Genomic DNA, 24406 nt, shown 5'->3' on the forward strand with positions numbered 1-24406 from the left:
AGCGGTCACACTCGAAGCCGAATATCGAAACCGAAACACATCACGCGGGCGAAATTTCGTGAGAATCATCATTTGCAAATTGTAAGCAGTGAATTTTTGCGAAAGAAATGGCTAACTAGCTGGTGCTTTAATAAAGTAATAGAATGGACCGAAGGATATCAGAAAAAAACCGCAAACGCAGACGCAAAGCGCTCATCGATTTTTTCACGGCATTGCCGGTGATGGGACGCCGTTGATACACACACAAGCACGAATGTGTGTGTATATTGCGCGACGCTTGTGTGTGAATAAATAATATGACATAATCGACGTGTGCGGCTTAATTGACATAGTTTTTGTGTGAAGAATACCTAAAAGTGCGGCTGGAGCGCCGAAAGAAGCGTTTCTTGTGGTCAGAAGGTGGCGAAAGGACTTGCACCGCTGTTTTCCCCTACGCTTTGCTCCAAATATTCGTTCCTCCCCATACACACGCTCTCTCTCAAACACACACACAAGCACGTATATTTGGGCGTTGCAGGATGATGTACCTCAATCTCTCTCTTTTTTTTGAATACTCAAAAATTTTTTTTTGCGCAATCTGAGAAATTTGCACGTCAAACTGATGCTTTTCGATTGTTTACCAAATTTAGTTAACCCCGATTGGGAAGCCAGTTTGTCTGGGAGTTACTCAAGTCAAATTGTTTTTCAACATCTCCGCTGCACCCACTTGGCGTTGCCTAACACTACCTTCCAGTTCGATTCTCTCTTTCCGAGTGTCGTTCTCTTTTGCGCCTCATTTCGTGTCCATTTGTCAACTTGCGCTGTTCGATCGTCGGACGTGTCCGTACGATTTTGGATTAAGTTCTCGTAGGCAATTCAACTAAAAATATTTATTTGCAGCAGTGCGCGGTGCATTTTAAAAAATTTACGGTGCAAAGTTCCGTTAACGGCGGCCATCTTTGAAATTATACAGTTACTTGGTGCAGTGCAAAAGACCCCAAACTTAGAAAATTAATTATTTTAAACAAATTTTATTAAAGGAATTAAGAAGTTAAACCTATTAAATTTTCTCCCCTCTCCCTACCCCTTTTACGATAGTCTCTCTCTGTGGCATATGTGTGTTTGTACGAAATAGCAGCCGAAAATCGAGGTGCGAGAGTACGTATAAAAACGCGTGCGTTCCTCCTCTAACATACAGTGAGTGTGACCGTTGTATTTGTAACCTGTGCCTGTGTTTGTGGCCACTGGAGGATCAGTCGACGAAGATTTCGAATAATACCGGTGAGTATCTCTATATTTCAGTGATAAAGTGTAATAAAACCCTTATATATTAAATAATTGACACGTCGTGCCCTGTATTCGTCTTTACTGTTAGGAGGATGAGCCACAATTGCCCGGTGACGCCATCTTTTGTGCTTCTCTAATAAGTGTTGTTTTTGTTTTTTGGGTTTGGTCAAGCACACGCAACACCGTGTGTGAGTGTGTCTATTTTGTTGTTATGCGTTGGGTACAGGGGCGGATATGAAAAAAATTTTACGTGCTTAAGTTTTAATTTTAAACAGTAACATATATTTCTATTAGTGTTGTTATTAAGTTTTTAACATCATATTTTGTAGGTATAATTTTCAAGGGCTCCTTCATCTGCCCCTCGCTGCTCAAGCTTAATGCTAGTCACTTTTCTTCTCTCTCTTTTCGGGTGGGTGTGTGTGTGCTTTTCCTTTCCTTATGATTCATGCTTCTTTCTCCCTCCGACTTTCTATGCGCTTGTCAGATTATAGAAAAAATACAGTTGCACGTCATACGTCTTTTCGCGGCTTTTAATCAATTTTGTTGTTGTCGTATTTTCAAGTAATTTGTTACCAGTCGCGAATCTTGGGAGTGTGTCTAATGCACTTGCCTGCCTTGTCGCTAATAAATCGCCTGCTGGCGCGCATCTGTTGGCAAGTTTCGTGACCCACTTTTCCTTCTTGGTCTCTCGTCTTTCAGCAAAGTAAATAGCAAAAGCAGCAACAAGTGATAAACAGATTTGTAAATATTGAAAACTTGTTTACGTTCTTGTCAGTGCAACCTAATGCTTGCAGTTGAGATATTATAGTTGTCGAATTAACTTCTTGTTGTTGGTTTAATTTGTTATCTTGGTCAGTTTTCCAAAAAAAAAAGTTACAAAACCCTAAATTGGAACTATAAAAGGACAAGAAAATATTTAGGTAGAAGTAAAAGTAGGTTTTCGTCATAACTGTGGTTTATTGGTGCTACTTATAGAAGTTGGACTGTATTTTTGCTTCACAGCAATCTTATCGGAACCTTCGTTCTTGTTACGCTTTCTGGTTAGATTGCTGTTCCGATACGAGAACCTGTAAAGTGGGTAAAAAACAGCAAGCATTATAAGTTCTAAGGATTTCATGTTCAAATTACTAGTAGCTAACAACCGACCTATTTTACTATCGACACTTTCACAATTTATATACTATTTTTTGTACGATATGCTCAGTATGTCGAAATCTAGCATTCCATAACTTTAGCTACCTTTCGTGCGCTACATGACGTCATTTCGCACACAACGCTTTAAAAAAAAAAAAATGAAAATTTGCTCTTTTTGTTTGCTGGCTTTTGTTGCTAATTCGAATTCGCTCATACACATACACATGGACAGCGGGCCTTTATAATTCATTGCTTATGCTGTGTCCCCCTTTATCACCCCTTATCACTTCCACTTGCCCGTGTATTCATTTGTTCCTCTTGGTCTGTTGTTACGGTTTCAATTCGCAAATTAGACGTGACTCGTACGTTGAGGGTTTCAATTGGTTTTTTTATTTGCACACCGCAAGTTGCATTGCGAGAATTTCCAAAAAACGGTTGGGCATTATTTCTGTCTGTATAAATTAAAATAAAGAGTTAGTATATCATCAACAAAAACAGACAAAACCCCGTTATATTCCTAACGTAAACACCATACTTAAATCACGATATACCATGAATATGTACAAATAACATGATCAAAGTAATAAATAATTCAATTAATTAACTAGATGCAGAGAATTTATTTACATTCAAATGAACTATTTTTTTTTTCCGTGTATGTATGTTTGTCTCATTCTGTCGGGAGGAAAAGCATAGTTAAACAATTGTCGACGAACCTAACCAAAAAAAAAGTTGTATGCAAATGTATCGGAAATTAAACATTGTGAGACCCCAAACAGTAACAAAAAAAGATAAGGAAGCACTTTAAGTAGACGAAATGTTCAACTTTCTAACCTTCATTGAGGTGTGTCCGTCAATGCAAATGCATTTGATGGCCGAAACACTCTTAATGACTTTTGATTGGGAATTGGAAAATGTTTACTCAAGCGTGTGCTTATCAAAATTCCCACTGACGTCACATCGCTGTTGATTAATTGATTTGAAAATGGTTAGGATTAAGCTGCATTATTTTGATTAATGGAGAGTTAGGGTTTCCCTCAAATCCAGTCTGGCAACTCTGGCTAAGGCCAAAAACAAATTTGTCCAAGGGCAAATGCTTTAAATTTATGGCTCCCTGGAAACCAAACACAAAAAAAAAGTGTTCTCTGTTTCTGCCCCAAAGCAAACTTACGTGAAGATGCAACAGAGTGAGACGGGGGAAAGCAAGAAGGCGAGAGACAGGCAAAGACCCTCACACATAAATAAATAAAAGAGGCGTACGTGCCAAGCTTCAAAACAGAGACACATAAGCGAGATTAAAAAAAAGAGAGATGTTGCTGCTGGCTAAACAACTGCAGCTCATCAATAAAACAGCAAGAACAACAATAAACCAGGCACTGGAAATGAGCGAAAGAGATAGACTGAGGCAGCGAAAAGCAATAACAAATGTACAGTTGCAGGAGAAGCACAGCGGCTCCAGCCAACAACAAACTGCTGCAACACAACATAAATCTTGGAAGAAAATAAAAAAGAAGTTAACTTCAAGTCGGAGCTTTTATACCCTTTTTGGGTTGTGTGCAATAAGTTTATGTTGTTGGTTGGAAAAGTAATACAATTTTCGTATGTCTCTAGGGATTTTTGAAGTATGTTTGGTTGTTATTACCGTTAATATTTACTACATATACTTTACTATGTTTATAAAGTGTAACAAAAAATTAAATTTTCGAAAGTTTGGCAAAAAAAATAATGTGTGAATGACAAATAAATGCGCAAGTGTTTTAAAGGTGTATTAGAAAGGTGTCCATTAGAATTGTAAAAATATATAGATCGTAAGAGCATCATTTGTGAAGTGCAGTTACGGTTGTCACAACTGTTTGTTGTTATTGCCGCTTTTTAAACTCGGGACCCGCAGAAGAAAAACAAAACAATGTGGATAATTATACCGAAAATGTTGGGGAGCGAACAAGAGAAAAATGTAGACAATTTCTATAAAGATGGGAAGACGGCAGCGTTGAGGATGATGGAGCTGTGTGTCTGCATTTCTTGCCTTCTTTAACATTTTTTTACTGCGCTTGAACTTCAATTGAATTGTATCTTTTCGCTGAGTCTCTTTCGTAATTCCTCTCTTTATTTTTTTTTATATACTCTTTCTTGGCGTCTGAAAGTGATTGAAAGCCTGTTATTATGGCGGTCTGATCCGACTGAACTAAATTTAAATTGGAATTTAGGCTAATTTCGTTCCCTCCCGTTGTGTGGGCGTGGGAAATGGGAACCAGTTCTTGTTTTGTTCTTTAAATTGCCACAATTTGATGTAATTAATGTAAATACTATGAAATTAAAAGTAATTTTGTTTTGTGGCTTGCAAACGTGACAAGTGACCAACCATGCTCGAGTAAATGGCATTGCAATTGCTCTTCCTCAAACATCCAATTGGAAATTCTCTACCACTTCTAAATGGCTGGCTAACCTACTTTAGTAAGCGCAAATGTCAATAAAACAAGAAAGGAAGCTAGCTTCGGCAAGCCGAAGCTTATATACCCTTGCAGTCATCAAACATATCGAACAAAATACATAAAGGCTAACAACATCGAAGCTATGACGACTTTTCTATTAATTTTCCATATTTTCGACTATTGTTCATATGGCAGCTATATGATATAGTCGTCCGATTTTGATGAAATTTTTTTCTCGGTTCAAGGGTAGTTCATAAAGTCGATGTTGTAAAAATCATGCTCGTGGAATAAAAAAACAACAACGTTATGATTATTTTGCCATTATTTCTATATATATTTTTTGATCTTTCCTATGGCAGCTATATGATAGGGTTATTCGATTTTGATAAAATTTAATCCGAAATTTAATAACCGTTAGAAAACGCCATCTTGAAGAATTCAAGTCGATCTGATCAAAAACAACGGCGTAATAATTTTTTATCCTTTATTTTTTTGACCTCTTGTATGGGAGCTATCCGATATAGTCGGCCGATCCGGCTCGTTCCGACTTATATACTGCGTGCAATAACTACACATCTTTTGGGAAAGTTTCAGCAAGATAGCTTTAAAACTGAGAGACTAGTTTAGGCAGAAACGGACAGGAGGACAGACGGACAGACGGACAGACGGACAGACAGACAGACGGACAGACGTACAGACGTATTTCGACTCAGATTGTGATGCTGATCAAGAATATATATACTTTATGGGGTCTGAGGTGTCTCCTTCACTGCGTTGCAAACTTCTGGCCAAAATTATAATACCCTTTGCTCTGCAAGGGTATAAAAATCTGGTTTTCAAACAACTTTTCTGCATTGAGGCATTGCCAAACCAGAGGGCAACAATACAGCTCTATAAAAAGACCATCATCATAATAATCATATAACAATAGAGCTGGAACAACAATGAGCGCAAACGTGTTGCTGCATAAATGAATTCATAATGCAAAATTTTTCTTTTTATAACAAAAAAAAACACCGAAAAGGGGGAGGGGGAAGAGCACACGAAAGAGGCGGCTTACATAATCGCTTATATCCTCCGAGTTTGTAAATCAACACCAGAAGCGGCTTAATTGCATTACTAACGTTTCGTGACTAGGCTTTCACGCAGAAACATTTAGAGCACATTTTTTGGCCAATTTCAGTCTGCAATTGTGCGTGGAAAGTGAAAAGGGCAAGATCACCAGAGCGCATCGGAGAAAGGTGTAATTAAATTACATTATTATTCGTCCATACTGTATGCTTATCAGCTCGTAATGCGGTAATTCGTATTCAAATTTTTGTGTTCACCAGGCTTTTCCAGGCGGTGATTTTCCTCTGGCGAAGAATTCCAGTTCGCCGGCCTACCTACCTCCCCCTCAATAATTCAATTATTTTATTTTGTTTGCTGGGAGAGTCTCAAATCGTTTTATTTACTGTGTATGTGTTTGTGTGCCTGGGCAAAGCGCAATATAAAATAACGAGTAGTACGAAAATATTTCAACGCGCGCTAACTAAAAATATTCACATGACATCATCGAACAGAGGCGCTGACCGTAGAGCGGACACAGCATCTCAATAAACTCTCTGTTTGTGTTGAAAGACTAGGAAATCTATTTGCCGAGGAAATCTGCTCTCTTTTTCCATGCTTTATGCTAAATTGATAAAAGAAAACCTTTTTGTTTTTACCTCTCAATTTCGTTTGATAAAATAATTTAAAATATTTATATAAATACATACTAGATTCCTTACTAATTTTTTAATGTTTTTTCGCAATTTCTTTGCAGGCACGATAATATAAAAGTATTATAACCACGCATCAAATCCAATTTTTAGGTGAGTATTTGATTTAAGCACGCCTATAAGTTAAGTGGTAAGCAAGCAAACAATAACAACGCATAGCAAACAAACTCGAGTTCCCCTCTCTTGACTTATTTCATATATTATCTGACGGTACATATTTGCTTTTGGTTTTTGCAATGATTGTGATTTAGGACTCTCTTTCGTTTTTATTTGATTCTAGTTTACTGAGAAGTGGTTTAAAAAAAAATGGCAGAGAGAAAAGGAAGCCACACCTCTCTCAACTTTGAACTTTTTGCTTACGCCACACTTGAGCGATATATAATTATATTCCGGGTTTTTCTTCTATTTTTTGTATTGTTTGCCAAACTAATTGAGAACTAATCGAGGCCGTGACCGTCAAAGGGAAATAAATGATTTGTATTTACGGCACTCAAGCGTAGATTTCCGTCAACTCCCCCCCTCTCCTCCCTTTTACAAAGATAATTTATTCATAATTTTATAATCAGTAACTAAAGATGATGTCACAGGGCGAGGCTAGTTGACTTTGTCCGATAAGCTGAATGAGAAAGATATCTGATTTTTCTGCAGATATACTTTACACAAGTAGGTGTCGTGTAATTGAACTGCAAATTGAGACGTCTCTCTCCCGAGTTCTTTTATCTGTCAGATATTTTTACATGCCACGCATAACTTCACCTCTAATTCAATTAAGGATGACCTTTGTTTTACTGGACTTTTTGGTACATCCAACATTCTTTATTCTCTCTTTCTGCTTCGCTTGAAATTGAATTAAAAGCCACTTAAGCGTTGAGTCTGCTTGGCACTTTTTATACCGACTGTTTCATTTATGTCCATCTGTGTATGTGCGTAATATTTCCCTTTATATCTATGTGTAATGCATAAATTCTGATTTTCCCTTCGGGCATGGTACACTGGCTTTCAGCAATAAAGGGAGCAATAAACAGAGAGACAGCAGAGAAGATTGGATTGTTTTGCGTTCATCTAGCACTTTTATAAATGGGTCATTGAACCAGTCGGGAGACCAGCTTCGGTTTTCATTTTTGTGCTTTATTTGAAGGCAATCGGGAAACAAGTTTCCTATTAGTTTCGTTAACAGCTTTCGACAAAGCCAATAAAACAAAGAATGGTACACGAAATTAAAAATATTGCACGCTTGCTTTTAATAAGTGTTCTTTTGAAAAAGGGTGATTGCCGGTTGTTTTTAACTAAATCTATCTTGGATTCTATTTTATTTATTACTATCCAAGCAAAATAAAATGTTAATAATTGTAGTCCAGCTACCTTTAATAGCCAACATATTTTATTACCCTGCTCTGCCTTCAACCCTTCAATAGTCCTTCAATAATTGCTTACCCGGATGCAGACTGTACCTGCACTGCAATTAAAACCCCATTTAATGCTGCAAATATGTGTTCGTATCAAGATTAAGTTACTGTCGCTAAGGACATGTGTGTATCGCTGGGCTTTCCATCGATTATTCGGGAAACTCAAACTAACCATGAACACGCAGAAGGCTCTGACATTTCCATCGCCACACGATGCCGGTCGCGTGTTGGGGGTCACCAGAGTTCAACCACCAACCCTCCAACTCAACCCAAAGGACAAGTGAAATGAGGCGCGATTCCTTATGGAAATACCTGTCCCGCGACACGCCTTATTTTTTATTGGGCTCTCTCCTTATAGTTCTTACAGTGTTGATTCCTTTCTGTTTTTTATTTTTTTGTTTTGTGGCCGGCATTTTCATTACCGTCGTGTTGCCATGCAATTTCAATAGGCAACGGCGCCACAAAATGACAGAATGCCAGAATGCTGGCGCCACCAATTCAGTTTGCCGGCCGGGAAATGTTTCCACGCTACTCGTAAAAATATCCTTCGAGTGGGTGGTGCGGTGCTCGTGCCTTGGCTGTTTATGTTTGAGTTTCGTTTTGAGTTAATGACAGGAAGTGACGTCATATTCCGAGGGATGAAGGTTTATTTGCTCGATTTTAAGGGAGTTGGGTGGAGTGAAGAAGGGGGGAGGGTTTTGGGTGCGACAAAGTCCTGGATGATGTCATTCTCCACAAACAACATTATTTCAGTCCCCAACAGAATATTTGAGTGGTGTGGAGAAATCTGTAAAAACTAAATAGATAACTTCAATTGGGTGAATTTTAAAGATAAATTTATATGTGTTGTTAGTTTTTTTGTATTTAAAAACATTTTTTTTACCTAGTATTGCGCCATTCATATTTCACCATTCACTAAGCAGTATTTATTAATTATCCACCATGGACGTCAACCAACCTCAACAACTGTGCAGATTTCAAGTTTATTTGTCTATTTTACATACCTAATTTATGTGAATCAAAAATATATAAATTGGGCAAGCTTTTTTCTGGCCTTTGGCCAAGTGAGTCAAAGGCACCGAAGCAACCAAAAAAGAAATACATTTTGTTGGACTCTGAAAAAGGCTTTTAGCTTGCATCAAGGGCAGAAAATGCAGACAAAAAGCAGAAAGCAAAGCCAACAAATCATTTTCCTTTCGCTCAACTTGGCCACTTGTTGTTGTCACTTAACTTTTGTTTTCTTTCAACCAACAGCGAATGTTATATTTATGCACTTCTCTCAAGTCTTTTCTCATTCACAATGGGCGTTGGCGCCAACTTTGATGAGATTTATGTGCGGATTTTGTAATTCAAGCCACGCGACTTACACGCGACTTTCGGTAGCGGGATAGTAGTTTGTCTGGACGCAGAAATGTAAAGAAAAATAAAATAAATTAAAGTGAGAAGCGAAGAGGAAAGCAGAACGAACGGGTACAAGAGCCAGACAAACTGGCATCTTGTTAGCAAAACAAACAAAATTAGCAAGGGACGGGTGAAGATATAGGGGACCGAGAAAATCCCCAGTGGTAGACTTGCTACCACCTTATTAAGAAATTCCACACACGGCCCAATGTCTAAAAGTGAAAAGAGATAAAGCTTAAAGACAAAGATGAAGACATTTCGGCGATGATAGATCGCAGATAGGCACAACCCTGACAGACAGCGCGTTGCCTAGCTTATCTATATTTAAACGGTTATAATTATATCGGAAAGGCCGAAGAACAAAAAAAAATGAAAAATAATTTCATACTCCGCGTAAAAAAAAAGTAGTCAACATGTTTCCGCCCGGGATCGAACCGGGGGCCTTCTGCGTGTTAGGCAGATGTGATAACCGCTACACCACGGAAACAGTTGGTGCTTGGCCAGCCCAATACACAATACTCCCTGTTGTGGCAATAGGGAATGGTTCTGAAAAGTGTAACAAAAAATATTTATTTATTTGGAAGGGCAGAAAATAAAATTGTATGTTTGGCAAATGGGTAGAATTTCCTTAAATCGAAATATGAATAGCAATAAAATCATGATATGTATATAATATTTTATATTTGTTTTATACATAAAACCAAATGAGTGTAAATGCTTGACTGTGAAACGTGTAGTTTGCCTTAAACTGCTAAAATGTGTCTGAGAAAAAAATAAAAAGAAATAATAGTAAAAAAAAATCATGACTGTTTCCGCCCGGGATCGAACCGGGGGCCTTCTGCGTGTTAGGCAGATGTGATAACCGCTACACCACGGAAACAGCTGGTGCTGCACTGGCCAAATTAAAACTAGTATATACCGGAGCCATAAGGAACGGTTGGGAGAAAGTGAAACGGTAGTTAATATTGCAACTCAAAATTAGCATATTTGAAAACAAAATATGTATGTAAATCGGAATTTGAGTCCAAACCAATACAATCGTATTACATTTTCTTTAACCCTAAGTTTCGATAAATAAATCGTTCTATTAAAATTTTGTTTTATATTAAATTGTGTGTGAATTCTTTAATGTAAGTTAAAAATCTATATTTAAGGTAAAAAGTGTATGAATGAAAAGTGTAATGTAAACAAAAAGAATTGTCACATGTTTCCGCCCGGGATCGAACCGGGGGCCTTCTGCGTGTTAGGCAGATGTGATAACCGCTACACCACGGAAACAGCTGAGGGCGAGGCGGCCAACCATGAACCACTTTTTGGTGTTGTCTATGAAATAAATATTAAAAATTGCAAGCTTGCGTTTAATATTAAAACACAAAGTGAATATAACATACGCTTATTTCTAGAATTTATTATTATCTAAACAAATTAAGGAAATTGTCAAGAATACATTATTCTTATGTGCTAGGCTTGTTTGCAATCCAAAGTTGGCTGGTAAACACGTCTGAATAAAGTTCATTTACTTATTTTAGGGGTTTTTCTGACATATTGGCTAAAAAGTAAATTCAAGTTAATGTTAAGTGGAAAGAAAAATGAAAAAAAAAATAACTAACTCGCAGCCGGTAGGATTCGAACCTACGCTCCCAGAGGGAATCTGATTTCGAGTCAGACGCCTTAACCACTCGGCCACGACTGCTTGTGGATCGAGCGCGTCAAATGTGAAATATACCAGCTGGGTTTAGAGCAACGTTGCCTCTTACTCATTATTGTGCGTGGGGTTGGAAATTCTGGGGATAGTCTGGTGCGAAATGTTCTACTGCGGGACTCGCAAAGATTGCCAGTTCTCTTTGACCACATTTCGCAGATTAAAATGTATATATTTTCACGGTGTGCGCGTTGTCTTAGTGATCCACAACGTCAATTTTATACAACAATACTACTATACATATTTATTTTCTTAAGATTATGACTTGCTCAAAGTTGCGTAAAACCCTAAAAATCAGCTGAGCTTCTGCTTGAAGCTGAAAAGTTTAAAAATTTTAATGACCTGGTTTACACTTTCTTCCAATAAATCTTAAAAATAACAATAATGTTTACAGAATAAACCTCCAGTGATTTAGAGCTTAGTCTAGCTTTGTCTATTTTTCTTTTTTGCGGACGAATGATGAATGCGCTAGTTATTTTTATTATTATTTTTTAATATTTTTTTTATTATGCACACTTGTCGCTAGTTTATTGCACTCGTTTTGTTACTTTTCTCACATTTTTTGTTGCCGCCACGAAATAGGAGTGTTAATTTTAATTTTTTTTTTAAATTGTGGCTTGAAAAATCTTTCTACATGATCATCATTGGTTCTGGCTATGTGCCCCACTGACTGAGTGAGTGACTTGTTGCATTATTAAAACTGAATGAAATCATTTGCTTGCGACCTTATTGCCTGCCGCTCTTACATCTCGCACTTGAGGCATTGGGACAGCTGTCTGGGCTTGCTCGATGGAGTGGAAGATTACGTAAGATCTCTTCCGTTGCGCGATAATTGAATACTTGGGAAATTTAATTAACGCCAGCATATGTGTGAAAACCATATATAGAGGGTGTTCGGTTCTCTGGGTCAATTGGCCCAGCTGCTAATTGGAGTACGAAATATTGTGTGGTTCAGAATTTTTACTATAAGCAAATCTTAAGAAAATTAAGCAAAATAAAAATTGTAAATAGGCTTGTTTTGCGAACAGTTTAAATTCTGATTGGGTATAAAACCAGATACAAAAATATTCCAAAAAAATTTTTTAACACTAATCACTGTACATTTCTATAATTATAGAATATAATTACATATATATAATTGTCGTTATAATAATATGTTTAGATATCACATAATTTGTTTATCTAACTTTTATCTTCCAAAGACCTTTCTTTATTATCGAGGTGATAGGTGAGGTGTTTAGGCCTTTTTTATCGGCCTTGCCTTCGAAGCATTCTCTACATTCTGTACAAGAAGTAAATAAATACTCGGTTTGCCGGTTTTGGAACCGGCACACATTAACCATTGAAAGACATGGGTGTGTCCCGCGCCAAACAAGTGTGATGTAATTGCATAATGTCAACAAGAATTGTCTGACGCTGACGCGACAGAGGCGACGACATCGGCGTCGCCGTGGCGTTAGCTGCTCCTAAATTTAATTGTTGTCTTCCGCACAAAAAGGTCAGAGAGAAAAACAGAAGAAGGAGAGAGTGATATGGAGAATCGTCTGGCATTGCCAAAGTTCAAAATACCAATTGCTATGCAGGCCTGAATGAAGTTTAAAATTGGCCTCAGTCCATTGACACGTTTGACTTTATTTGGAAAACAGTTGCCACACAATTGGGCATAGAATACTTTAATTTAAAAGGAAATGTTAGTCATTTTTCACTGAGCTAAATAAAATTCTTATTCAAAACAGAAGAATCGTATTGATTTATTTTAATGCCATTTATTTAAAAAGAAAACAATGGGATCGTATTCAATGCTTGAAGCGCGTGAGAAATCGAAGAACTTTTCTTTTTCTTTACTTTAATCAACCATTTGCCACCTACGCAACATTCAACTCCATTTGGTGGAGTCTGAATCAACCCACGCTGGAAAACTCTGTGGCTCGTTAAGTTTATTCAGCGCCCACGCAACACAACTCCCCAGCTCTTCTGCATCTTTATGTAGTCACTTAAAAAGCGTTTATTCAGCATTATTTTGTTTTATTTAAAGCAAAAACTGAAAACTTCTACCGCCCACGCACATTGAGGTAAGGTGCTGTCGGCAGCAAAGTTCAACTACCTTCGCATCACGATATTGTATTGTTGTTAAGAGCGAACTAAAATATGCGGCACGCGTTGCCAATACGTCATAATTAGCAAACGGCCAAGTCAGCAGCAAATAAAGCCTTTGGGTATGCACTTTTGCCATGCAGTTTTCTTTGTGCTTTCCTCTTTTTGTGTGCAATGTATTTTCCCTGAGCTTATAAGCCGACTACAAAGGGCGCCGCCTACGAATGGGGTTAGGCTTACATAGGAAAAATATTGTTACTTTTTTTTTTTAAAGGTTTAATAAAAATGTTGCTTTCAAATATTTAGTCTAATATGTAAATATTAAATCTTACATATTCATTAATTGCCTAAAAGTTATATACACTTTATAATGCCTTGTTCAAAAAACCTACAAGTTTTTCTTCTCTGTGATCATTTCCCCTTGAGTCTTTCCCCCTTTTCTTTCCATTGCTCATTGCAATTTCCTCTACAAATTGGCATATTTATGTAGAAAATTGTGCTTTTAATTGAGGCAAGAACTAAGGAAATGACGGTGGGTGTAGTTGTAAGAAATCGGGTCAGCATAATGCACATTAATTATGGTATATTGTTGCTGTAAATGTGTCATGTTGGAATCGAATAAAGTCGGTTCGCTTTTAGCTGTTTCGGGTTGCAATTTTGGCTGAGCCAAGAAATTGTTTTTCGGTTTGTTATCTCAGCCGACCGATTCGTTGATGACATTATTTCTTTAGTGTTTATTCGCACACTGATTGTTTACGGGAATTTGAAGGTTAATATTCGTGGTATTCGAACGCACCGCACCACGCCTAAAGATTCAAAGAGCAACACATATTTTTTGTTTATTTATATTGATTCCTCGCTCTTTTTTTGGGATCCAAGATAGCTGGCTCCTTCTTTTCGTTTTGATTTTCAAGGCATCAATTTTGGGTTTTCTAAAAAGCCAAATGGATCTTAAAATAGTTTTCACCGATTCCGTTTCTGCTGTCGCTTTAGCACGTGGGAATGGGGGAAATATACGGACGTCCATATGCATTTTCCCCAGAGTTTTCCCCCTTAAATTGAGAATTTATTTTGGCCAAAATTAGACATTAACTAAAGTGGAAATATGCGGCCGGCCATTCTGTCACCCCTCATTTTTCTCTGTTTTCCCCAAACACTTTTCATTTTGACATTCACAGGAAAGTTTGTCAGATTTTCACTCTCTGACTCTCTCTAGACTCTCTTACTTGGGTGGTTGCACTGCACTCTCTCTTTTCGTTCTCTCTCTCTCTCTCTTATTTGCCACCCCCTTTTTCGTGCTGCCCTGCAGTTTTAAGGTCAGTTGAAAATTTTCCAGCTGAGCGTTAAGTTCAATAGAAGCACTTTGCCGAAATTAATGAAAAAAAAACTTCCCCATTTGATTGCAGCATTTTAACTGAACCACAAAAGTAAAAAAAACATGACTGAAGTAGAGCAACCGCCACAGAATGGCATAGATCCCACTGCCGGCGAGGACGATGACAGCAACAAAGCACGTCCCGCGGATATTGAACAGGTAAGAAGTGCAGCCACAGAAGCCCTAACTGGTTAACAACCCCTTGCTCACTTTCTTTTTTGTTTCCTCTACTTTCCCTCCCCCAGGATATGCGCGAAATGGAGCGTCGCAAGCGAGTCGAGGCCATCATGGGCTCGAAGTTGTTCCGCGAGGAGCTGGAGAGGATCGTGGACTCGGCCCGCGACGGCGGAGCTGGTGCCAGTGGCATCCTGCAGCAGCTATCGGACATTGTGGGCGTGCCGGTGTCACGTGTGGGCAGCGTCTTCAAGAGCAGCAACTGCATGGTGCCCATCAACGATATTCGCGGCGTCGAGTCCATGGGCTACGCCAAGGGCGAGAAGATACTCCGGTGCAAGCTGGCCGCCACATTCCGTCTGCTCGATCTGTACGGCTGGACCCAGGGTCTGGGGGCACAGATCACCGCCCGACTCAAGGTCGACCAGGAGTACTTCCTGGTCAATCCATACGGCCTGCTCTACCACGAGATCACTGCCTCGGCGCTGAACAAGGTTGACATGCAGGGCCAGATCGTGGAGCAGGGCACCACCAACTTTGGCGGCAACAAGAGTCGTAAGTTCCTTTATTCAAATGCAACCCAGACATTTATATTATCTATATCTAAACTCTTCTTCCTTGCAGACTTTGTCCTCCACTCGGTGGTACATGCTGCCCGTCCAGACATCCGTTGCGCCATCTACATTGGCTGCAGTCCGGTCGTGGCCATTTCCTCGCTGAAAACCGGTCTGCTGCCGCTAACCAAGGATGCCTGTGTGCTGGGCGAGATCACCACGCACGCCTACACCGGCCTGCTCGACGAGGAGGAGCGCAATCGCTTGGTCCGCAGCCTTGGTCCCAACTCCAAGGTGATTCTGTTGGCCAACCATGGTGCCCTGTGCTGCGGCGAGACCATCGAAGAGGCCTTCTTCGCCGCCTGTCACATTGTGCAGGCGTGCGAGACTCAATTGAAGCTGCTGCCCGTCGGTTTGGATAACTTGGTGCTGATTCCCGAGGAGTCGCGAAAGGCCATCTACGAGCAGTCGCGTCGCCCGCCAGAGGATCTGGAGAAGAAGTTCGCCGCCGTCGCCTCTGGCGAGGATGAGTGCTGCCGCAGCTGAGAAGGAAGCGGCCGAGGCTGCCGTGCCCAAGGTGGGCAGTCCGCCCAAGTGGCGTGTGGGTGGTGCTGAGTTCGAGGCCCTGATGCGCATGCTGGACAATGCTGGCTATCGCACTGGCTACATCTACCGCCATCCGTTGATCAAATCGGATCCTCCCAAGCCCAAGAACGACGTGGAGCTACCGCCAGCTGTTTCATCTCTGGGCTACCTTCTCGAGGAAGAGGAGCTCTTCCGTCAAGGGTGAGAGCTTAAATTTTTATTAATCAACAACAACAAGATTACTAATTATTTCTATCCCTTACTAGAATTTGGAAGAAGGGAGATCTGCGAAAGGGCGGCGACCGCAGTCGGTGGCTCAACTCACCGAACGTTTATCAGAAGGTCGAGGTTCTGGAGACCGGCACTCCGGATCCCAAGAAGATTACAAAGGTAGAAATCATTACTTTCGAAGATATGAAGCAAACCAAAACCACCAACCTTAAGGAGATTGAGGGGAAATAGTTGAAATTGTTGGATACCGCATCCCTCAGCTCTTTCCAGACATTCCACTTGCTACCCCAATATATGATTTCCATTTCGTTAGCACTCAGTTTTAGTTCGAATTTTGCTACTAAGCTGCAACTATATTCACGCATAAAATTTCCTAGAATTTAAGTAAATTAAAGTAATCAATATACATATATTTATATACTTTGGAAATAGTATTTGAAATCGTGCTGAACCAAAATTATTTTACGTGCTTTGCTAGCAAGCAACAAAATACTGTAATGTGCATTAATCAAATAAATAAATGAAACAAAAACATAACTATTGCATAAATGATTTTGTGCCCCTTTTAGGGAATTTGCTGCCTCAAAAAAAAAAACAAGTCGTTAACATGAAAACAATGCAAAGAAAGAGAAAGAAATCTGCTCGAAAACACTATATACTCTTGATAAATAAATATGTTCACTCATAATCACTGATTTCATATTTAACCTTATGTTTTTTCACTACCAAATTTTTCTTTGCATGTTTATGGTACTGTTTTTCTTTTATTCTCTTTGTGATTGTTTTCATTGATTTTAAGGCACAAAATCATTTATGCTTGTTATTTAAGTTAATTTATGTTTGTTTAATCATTGCAAATAGAAATAAATAATAGTTAAGGGCCAAATTTATATGTACACAATAATTACGAAAAAGAAAAAGCTTGCAATGGAATGATTAAAACCTAACCCTAACTTTAAGGTTGAAGTAAATGTAATCAAAACAGAAACAGACTTAATGTGTAAAATCTTAATCATACGGAATGTTGTCCTCTAAGAACGTTCAATTTTAATACGAATTTTGAGTATTCATCCCACATTTAAAACAAATTTCTTTCTCTTTCTTTTCTATTTGCATTGCCCCAACCCCACCCTCCCACAAATCATAATTTCCGGTTGTAAAAAAAAACAAAAAATCACAGTGGGTGGCCGACAATTCCCCCTCCCACTCAACGCCAGTGAGGATAGAAGATCCGCTCCAGTTTGTGCCTGCAGGAACCAACACGAGAGAGTTCAAGCGAGTCCAGCAACTAGTCAGTATCCAATACGCTCAATCCTAAATTATGTTTACCAACTGGGTGCCTTTCGAAACAGATTAAGGACAATCGCCGGGCGGATAAGATTTCCGCCGGACCACAGTCGCATATTCTGGAGGGCGTTACATGGGACGAGGCAAGCCGACTCAAGGATGCAACAGTGTCGCAGACCGGCGACCATGTTGTCATGATGGGCGCCGCTTCCAAGGGAATTATCCAGCGTGGATTCCAGCACAACGCCACGGTTTACAAGGCTCCATATGCCAAGAACCCATTCGACAATGTCACGGACGATGAACTCAATGAATACAAGCGCACAGTGGAGCGCAAAAAGAAATCGGTGCATGGCGAATGTAAGTTAAAACATTTTTACATAGAATATTACAGATATTAACATGATTATCTACTTTGTGCAGACACGGATACAGACTTTTCGGAATCGGAGGCAGTCCTGCAGGCGGGGACAAAGAAATACCCTCAAAGCGAACCAGAGACCGGTACGTACATTATTTAAACTATTTTAAGTATAAGGAACTAATTTTAATATCGTATTGTAGAGCACCAGGTCATTGAGATCCAAACACAACAAGCGCCAGTTCCCAGGCAGGCGGAAGTCGTCCTTAGCGATGGTAAGTCCCTTAGTGTGATGCGTTGTCTACCAGCCTTCATTCAAACGAAATTGAAAGTTTTCTTATTGTTTTGTTAAGTTATTTTGCCTTACCCTTAATGTTATCCCTTTTGATGCATTTTCCTTTTTGTTTCTCTTATTTTTTGTTCGTATTTTTAATTATATTGTTATTGTTTATTCCGGACTTGGAGATTCTGCTACAATAATTAGGTATTTTGAGTAGTTTTATATTGATGCAAACTTTGTAGTTCCTTTGTAGTTTTATTTCCTTAGTTAATTATTTGGTATTATTATTTAATTGGATTCCTAACATTTAATAACATTCTTTTTATGCCATTTTCCCCTTTTTTCGTTTTTTTTTTTTATTTGCTGTACTTTCGCATAATACAATTAATAACACACACGTGCGAACAAAACTACACACATTTCAATGGATACCAATAACCGAATGTAGTCAACAAAAAAATACTTGTAGCAATTGATGCCGTTACAACTTCCTTTTTGTAAAAACTTGTTAAAAGTCCAGTTATGTTTTTGTTAAACATTCCCTTTTACAACACACCACGTTTCTATTTTGTTGTTCAGTTACTTACCAATACTTTGTTATTATTGTGAAATACAATTCACCCTTATCCAATACTTCCAAGGATCCAACTGCTGTACGGCGTGTATCAAATGATTTTTAGTTTTAACAACCAACAACAAGACAGCACAACAACAAAAACTACTACAACAGAAACCCGTTTATTATAGTAGAAAAGCTGCAGTTATAGTTATTCCTTGGTTCAACAAATTCTTTGTTTAATTTTTGCGAATTTGGCAAATTGTAAATCCAAAATTTACCCTTTTTATTGTTCCACCTAGGAAGAAACCCCAAATCCAAATAAATTGGCAGCTTAAAGATCGAAAATTCGAAATTCCATAAGTTAGCATTAATTTGAAAGCGAAGTGTGTGTAGGCTAACAAATAAATCAAACAAAAGCAAAAAATGTATAATAAAACGAAAGACCAGCAACCAACAACAAGAAGCAACCGAAGCTCTCAACAGAACACAAAATCCTACTACTACTACCACTACTACTACATACTACCTTTTCTACTACTACTTCTGCGGCTGCTGCGCTCTATAACACAAAAATAAACCAAATAAATAATAAGCAGTTTAAAAAAGAAACCCCTTTTGAGTTGGAGGTGAGTGCAGCCCCAAAAGGTTTAGTGTGTAGTCAACAAACAAAAAACAAAATCAAGCGAATAGTTTATAGAAAAATGTTCAGCATAACATAAACATAAACATAAATCCACCTGCACACTAAACCCCATTCAACATGTCATGCTAACTATTGCCGAATGCTATTAGCTGAATCACATAATCTGCTGTTAGCCGAGAATTAAATTCGCAGCTTGATGTTAATTTTCATTGGGAAATTACCCTGTTAAATATAATATTTTCCCCCCTTTTTCTGTTCAAACTGCAGCTGTTTTCTGTTGATTGCTTCCTTAGTTGCTTAGCCAGCTCCATTAGCCTCTAACTAATCCCTAATCTAATACTTTAAAGCATGCTTATCGAATCTAAACTATTGTTTTCATACCACACTACGTATTCCTAGTTTAAGGCACAAAATTACGTCTGTCGCACATTTGTTTAGCATTCTGACGCTGAATATGATTTTATAATTTTATTTTTCAATACTATTTTAGCCACACTTAGTTTTATAAACGGCGAACGCTCTCACACAGCCACAAATCGCAAGCCGCCAACTGGCCGAGGTAACGAAAAAGACCCGATTGCAAAAAGAAAACCCTTTTTAGTACCTTCACCCTTCAATGTACTCAGGCTAAACGCCCACTGTTATATAATCTCAGAAATAATACTCTTTGTTCGGTGTATATATTTATAATATAACCCCATATAATCCACTAGACACAAAGATCGTTGTTGATGGTGTACCACTTGAATAACCACCTATAAACCACAAGCCCATGGAACATTATTGTTGCACCAAAACTAAAACCTAGATTACGATTCATTATCATTTTATGGAACTATAGAAATATTTTATGGTTGAGAAAAATTATGGTACAATTATTTGAGTTGGTTTCTGTTGTTTTTTTTTTTTTTTTTTTTTTTTAACAGGACATTACAAATAAACATTAGCGAATTCACTAGTAATCTTTTTCAGGACTTCTTACCAATTGATATAGGATTGATTGATTTTCAGACTTATGGATATGTATTCCAGTACGTATTGCTTTTATGTATGTATGTTTCGAGAGCCGCCTTGCCCAAGTTGCCGGCTCCGGACCATTCCATAGCTTCTGACAAATACTTACTGACCATTTTCCGGCTCTTTCATTTCCCCAACTTGAAATCGCTTTGACTAGGAGATAAAAACAAAAACGAGTATCAGATAGATGAGGAGGACAAGGAGAACCACCTCCAAGGGCGGGACAGGAACGTTTCTGGCAACAGCAAATGCCGGCGGGACCTGTTTCCATCCGTGGGCGAGGATCATAATCTGCAGGAGCAGCTTTACTCCTATGTCTATGCAACATCTACATTTTTGGGTCAGTGCGCCCAACCGCAGGTGTGCTCTGCATTGCTGCGACCTTTTTACTGCGAGCAGTTGGGCTACTTGGCCAGTTGCTATCGCGGTGGATCGGCGGCCTCGAGTGCCACCACCCAGAGTACCTGCACCGTGACCAGCACCACGGGCTCTTTCACCACCTCTCGTCGTCCGTTGCAGCAGGCGAATAGGATGCAGCCATCGCCCTACCGCACGGGTTCCCATTTCGGATTTAACTCGCCACGCCAGCCGCCTCGCACCGAGCACAAGCATGTGCCCAGGGAGCGGGAGCAGCCGGCCCTCAGTTACCGGCCCATGCAGCGTGGCTTTAGCTACGAGGAGATCTTTGCCACTCCGCGCTACGAGAAGCTGTGCCAGACTTGCTTTGACAAGCTGCTGCGTCTCAAGCCGGAGCTCCTAAAGAACGGAAGCGCAACGGCAGCCAGCAGCTGTGCCGCCGATGAGTTGACCAGTCCCGGGAGCACTCCCAGACAGCGCCACCAACTGCAAACGCTGCCCGAGCTAACCGATGGCTTTGCGGAAATGCTGATGCTGCTGCCCCAACGTCCAAGGATCCAACGAAACGCCTACACACAGACTCAAGAATTGTCCGCCTCCTCGTCCGTCTCGAATTTCCTTACCCAGATCGAAAAGTTTAACTTCTCGGAAGAATCGACCAATGTTAATTTTTCCCAAGGTCATGTAAATAGTGATATTAGTCTGGGATTGATGGTGGAGCAGGCTACATCAAGTGCTGGAGCAAGTGCTACGAGTGCTCCTCCCCAACGGATTTACCACCCGAAGAACCCAGACATTACCGAAGTGTGGAGCTTTGGTCGATGGTTGGAACCCCAGGACCAACTGATATCGGGCAATCCAGATAATATTGTCCAACAGCCGCTTACGGAGCATCGCATTACTGTAGAGATAAAGGAGAGCTTCACTCCCGATGAGCAGAACAATGATCAGCAAGTCGATCGACAATTGATGTCCCGCGAAGAGCGGCAGCGTCGCAAGTCTGAGTTCGAGGAGCTGTGGCAGGATCATGTCGAGTACTATGGAGCCAAGGAGCAGATGCAGCGGGAGGAGCAGTATATGTCCGATGATGAACAAGAAGAAAGATCAGTAAAGGTTCAGGATCAAGTCGACCCGACGGAAATTACAAATGAGCAATCAGACAATGTCCAAGGTGAAATCCTGACGGAGTCAAGCGATGAGCTAACGAAAATTCTGCAGCAGTTCGAGGAAAGTCTTACTGTAGCTGGTGAAAACCTGGAAAAGCTGGTGACCACCACCAAGAAACTCCAGGCACTGGACACCGATCTATCAGCTGTGACTTCGAGCAGTTCCACTGCTGAAAAACAACCAGCCGCCGATGGTGGTTCACTATTTCGATCGATCAGTTTGGAGAACATTCTCAACGCCGATGACACTTCGTCTATAGAGGAACCACATCCTGATGAGCCCGCCAACGCCAGCAGCAGTAATTGCAGCGAAGTGGAGACAGATTTACACAGCAACTTGGAGCAGGAGGAAAAGCACGACGAAGAGAAGCCAGTGACTCCCGTTTCCATGGAGGCAGAGGAGTCAACTGATAAGGAAAAGGAGCGCGAAGACGACAAAGACATCGATGAAAATGAACTAGATGTCGAGATGGAGAACCAAGAAAGTCAAGAACGGTCATCGTCCTTGGGGCCGGAAAACATGTTTTTTACGCCGCTGGAGCGTGAAGTCCTTCAGCGCATTGAGGATGAAAGGCTCAGCGAGGCGGAGCCGATCTTTGGAAAGATTGACCACAGTATTCGCAACAAGATGACGCCCAAGAAGCTGCAGGACTTGGTCAGCGAGGAGATCTTTCGCACTCGCACGCACATCTACCCGAATCCAAGCACACCGCTGCCGAGAGATGCGCCACTTGACACTACACTGACTGCGAGCGACTCCTCCCTGTCGGCTCATAACATCAGTGCCCCCTGCAGCTCGATGGCGCATACCCGCCTCATCCTCCGGCCCACGCCGCGCATGTCGCGTTCCTGGTCGGAGGATCAGCAAAACGAGGAAGAGAATCGAGACAGGGACAAGCAGGAGAATCAAGAAGAAATGTCTACTGAGGAGGAGGCTCGTTTGGAGCGTGTGATGTCCTCCACGACTTTCGTGTGCCGCAGCAGTCCGCGTAGAAAGCGCAACTTTATCCAGGAGAACATTCGCAATGCGAGCAGACCGCGAAGTGCTGCCGGTTCGGTAAGGAAGCATAGAAGCAGCAACTTAGTGGGTGCCCCGCGAGCCGGATCGAGTCCCTCCTCGGTGTGTGCCTTTCAGTGCGGCCAGCGGGATAGTGGCGCCCGTCTCTGGGTTTCCCTGCCAACGCCGCCGCGAAAGGCAGTTGGTCAAAAGCGAAGCAGCACGACAAGTTCGGCGCGGGCTTTGTACTCTGTTCGAGGCAGTCTCTCCTCGCCGTTCGCCAAACGTCGCAAGCCTGTGGTTGTGCTTCCTCCCTTGCGACGTCCTCCGAATACCGAGCTTTGTTCATCCAATTTATCCCTACATCAGACTCTGTCCAGCAGGACTTTCTTTGTCCACGACGGAGGCCAGGGAAATGCTGATAACATTTCAACCAGCACCTTTCAGTTGGACGAAAGTGAAGATGACTTCGAGAAAGGGGCTGCAGGGAGTCAGGAAGGATCTCCCGAAGCGCAGGACAAAACGAATGCCACCAACAGCTCCATGTACTACAGCGCAAACGACATTACGCAGGAGGCAGTGGAGCCAACACAGAATAATGGAGAGTTACCCGAAGACAATCCAGAATTTATAAGCGTCCCAGAAGCCCACCTCTTCAGCAGGATGGAGTTAAATGAAGAATTGCCCACTTCCCCGCCAGAAACTTTTAGTCACGTGGAGGATGAAGCACCTCCAGCTGAATTTCCACGGCTAGCAGCTGGATCAGACGCACAGAAATCGGATGATAATACAGTGGAAAGTAATTATCCCAAAAAAGAAGATACATCAACGGAAAGGATAAAGCAAAAGAAAAAAAACAATGAAAACCGAGACGTAGATCTCCTTTCCTCGGCAAACGAATTAAACAGAATGGAAATCAGGGATGACGAATATGATAGTAACAGTGATTACGACGATGAGGAACTAATCCGTGTGGAAAAGACCTCCAATGATAAAAATGATACTTATAATGACGACGAACCCTCGACTTCAAAGGCGGCAACGGAAAAGAATCGAATCAGCGGGGAAGAGGAGGATGCCAAGGATTCATTTTCCAGCGATGATGACGACGCTGTTACCCTGGACACAGTTTGCACTGTGATTGGTCTCCAAATGTTTGTGCAGGAGGTGGAACCGAATGGGGACAATGTGGGAGAACCTAAAGTGCAGGAGGTTAAGGATCGAGAATTGTCAGAGTCAACGGTTGCAGAGGAGGTGGAAGAGCCTGGGGGAGTTTTTGAGGATGATTTTGCACAGGGAGATCATGAGGTGCATGATGCAGACCAAATGAAATCAGAAGTAGATGAAGAATTTACTGAAACAGACTGAAGAACAGAAGAAACCTTTGCTTTGGAACCCATAACATATCCTTTTTTTTAATATTTCATATTTGCTTATAATTTTAACACTGCTTTCCATTATTTTTAACTTGACAATTGAATTCACCTTCTTATTTCTTTGTAATGTTTATTATTCATTTCTTGAACTTTATTTTGTAATGTAATGGGGTTGACAGGCCAACGGAAATAAAAGTTTAAATATGCTACATTTATTCCTTCACTAGTAGCCAAGTACCAGTAGTTTAT

At 40.5% G+C, this 24406-nt stretch overlaps 1 protein-coding gene and 4 non-coding genes across 5 annotated transcripts; 1 reads left to right on the forward strand and 4 right to left on the reverse strand.

The window, feature by feature from the left end:
- Positions 1 to 24406, forward strand: LOC108094745. The gene is given in 13 exon segments (XM_043208263.1): positions 1 to 81; positions 1078 to 1260; positions 6637 to 6685; positions 14602 to 14729; positions 14816 to 15299; positions 15369 to 15826; positions 15828 to 16084; positions 16150 to 16273; positions 17295 to 17405; positions 17467 to 17761; positions 17825 to 17905; positions 17966 to 18037; positions 20419 to 24406. Coding segments are annotated over 10 exon segments (5709 nt in total). The 5' UTR covers positions 1 to 81; positions 1078 to 1260; positions 6637 to 6685; positions 14602 to 14633; the 3' UTR covers positions 24150 to 24406.
- Positions 9814 to 9886, reverse strand: Trnav-aac. Its single transcript has one exon. It is a non-coding gene; the product is annotated as a tRNA-Val (tRNA).
- On the reverse strand, positions 10207 to 10279 carry Trnav-aac. The gene has a single exon. It is a non-coding gene; the product is annotated as a tRNA-Val (tRNA).
- Trnav-aac lies at positions 10605 to 10677 on the reverse strand. Its single transcript has one exon. It is a non-coding gene; the product is annotated as a tRNA-Val (tRNA).
- Trnas-cga lies at positions 11011 to 11092 on the reverse strand. Its single transcript has one exon. It is a non-coding gene; the product is annotated as a tRNA-Ser (tRNA).

The sequence above is a fragment of the Drosophila ficusphila genome, unplaced genomic scaffold (genome assembly GCF_018152265.1).
Source record: "Drosophila ficusphila isolate 14025-0441.05 unplaced genomic scaffold, ASM1815226v1 contig_414, whole genome shotgun sequence".
NCBI classification, from domain to species: Eukaryota; Metazoa; Arthropoda; class Insecta; order Diptera; family Drosophilidae; genus Drosophila; species Drosophila ficusphila.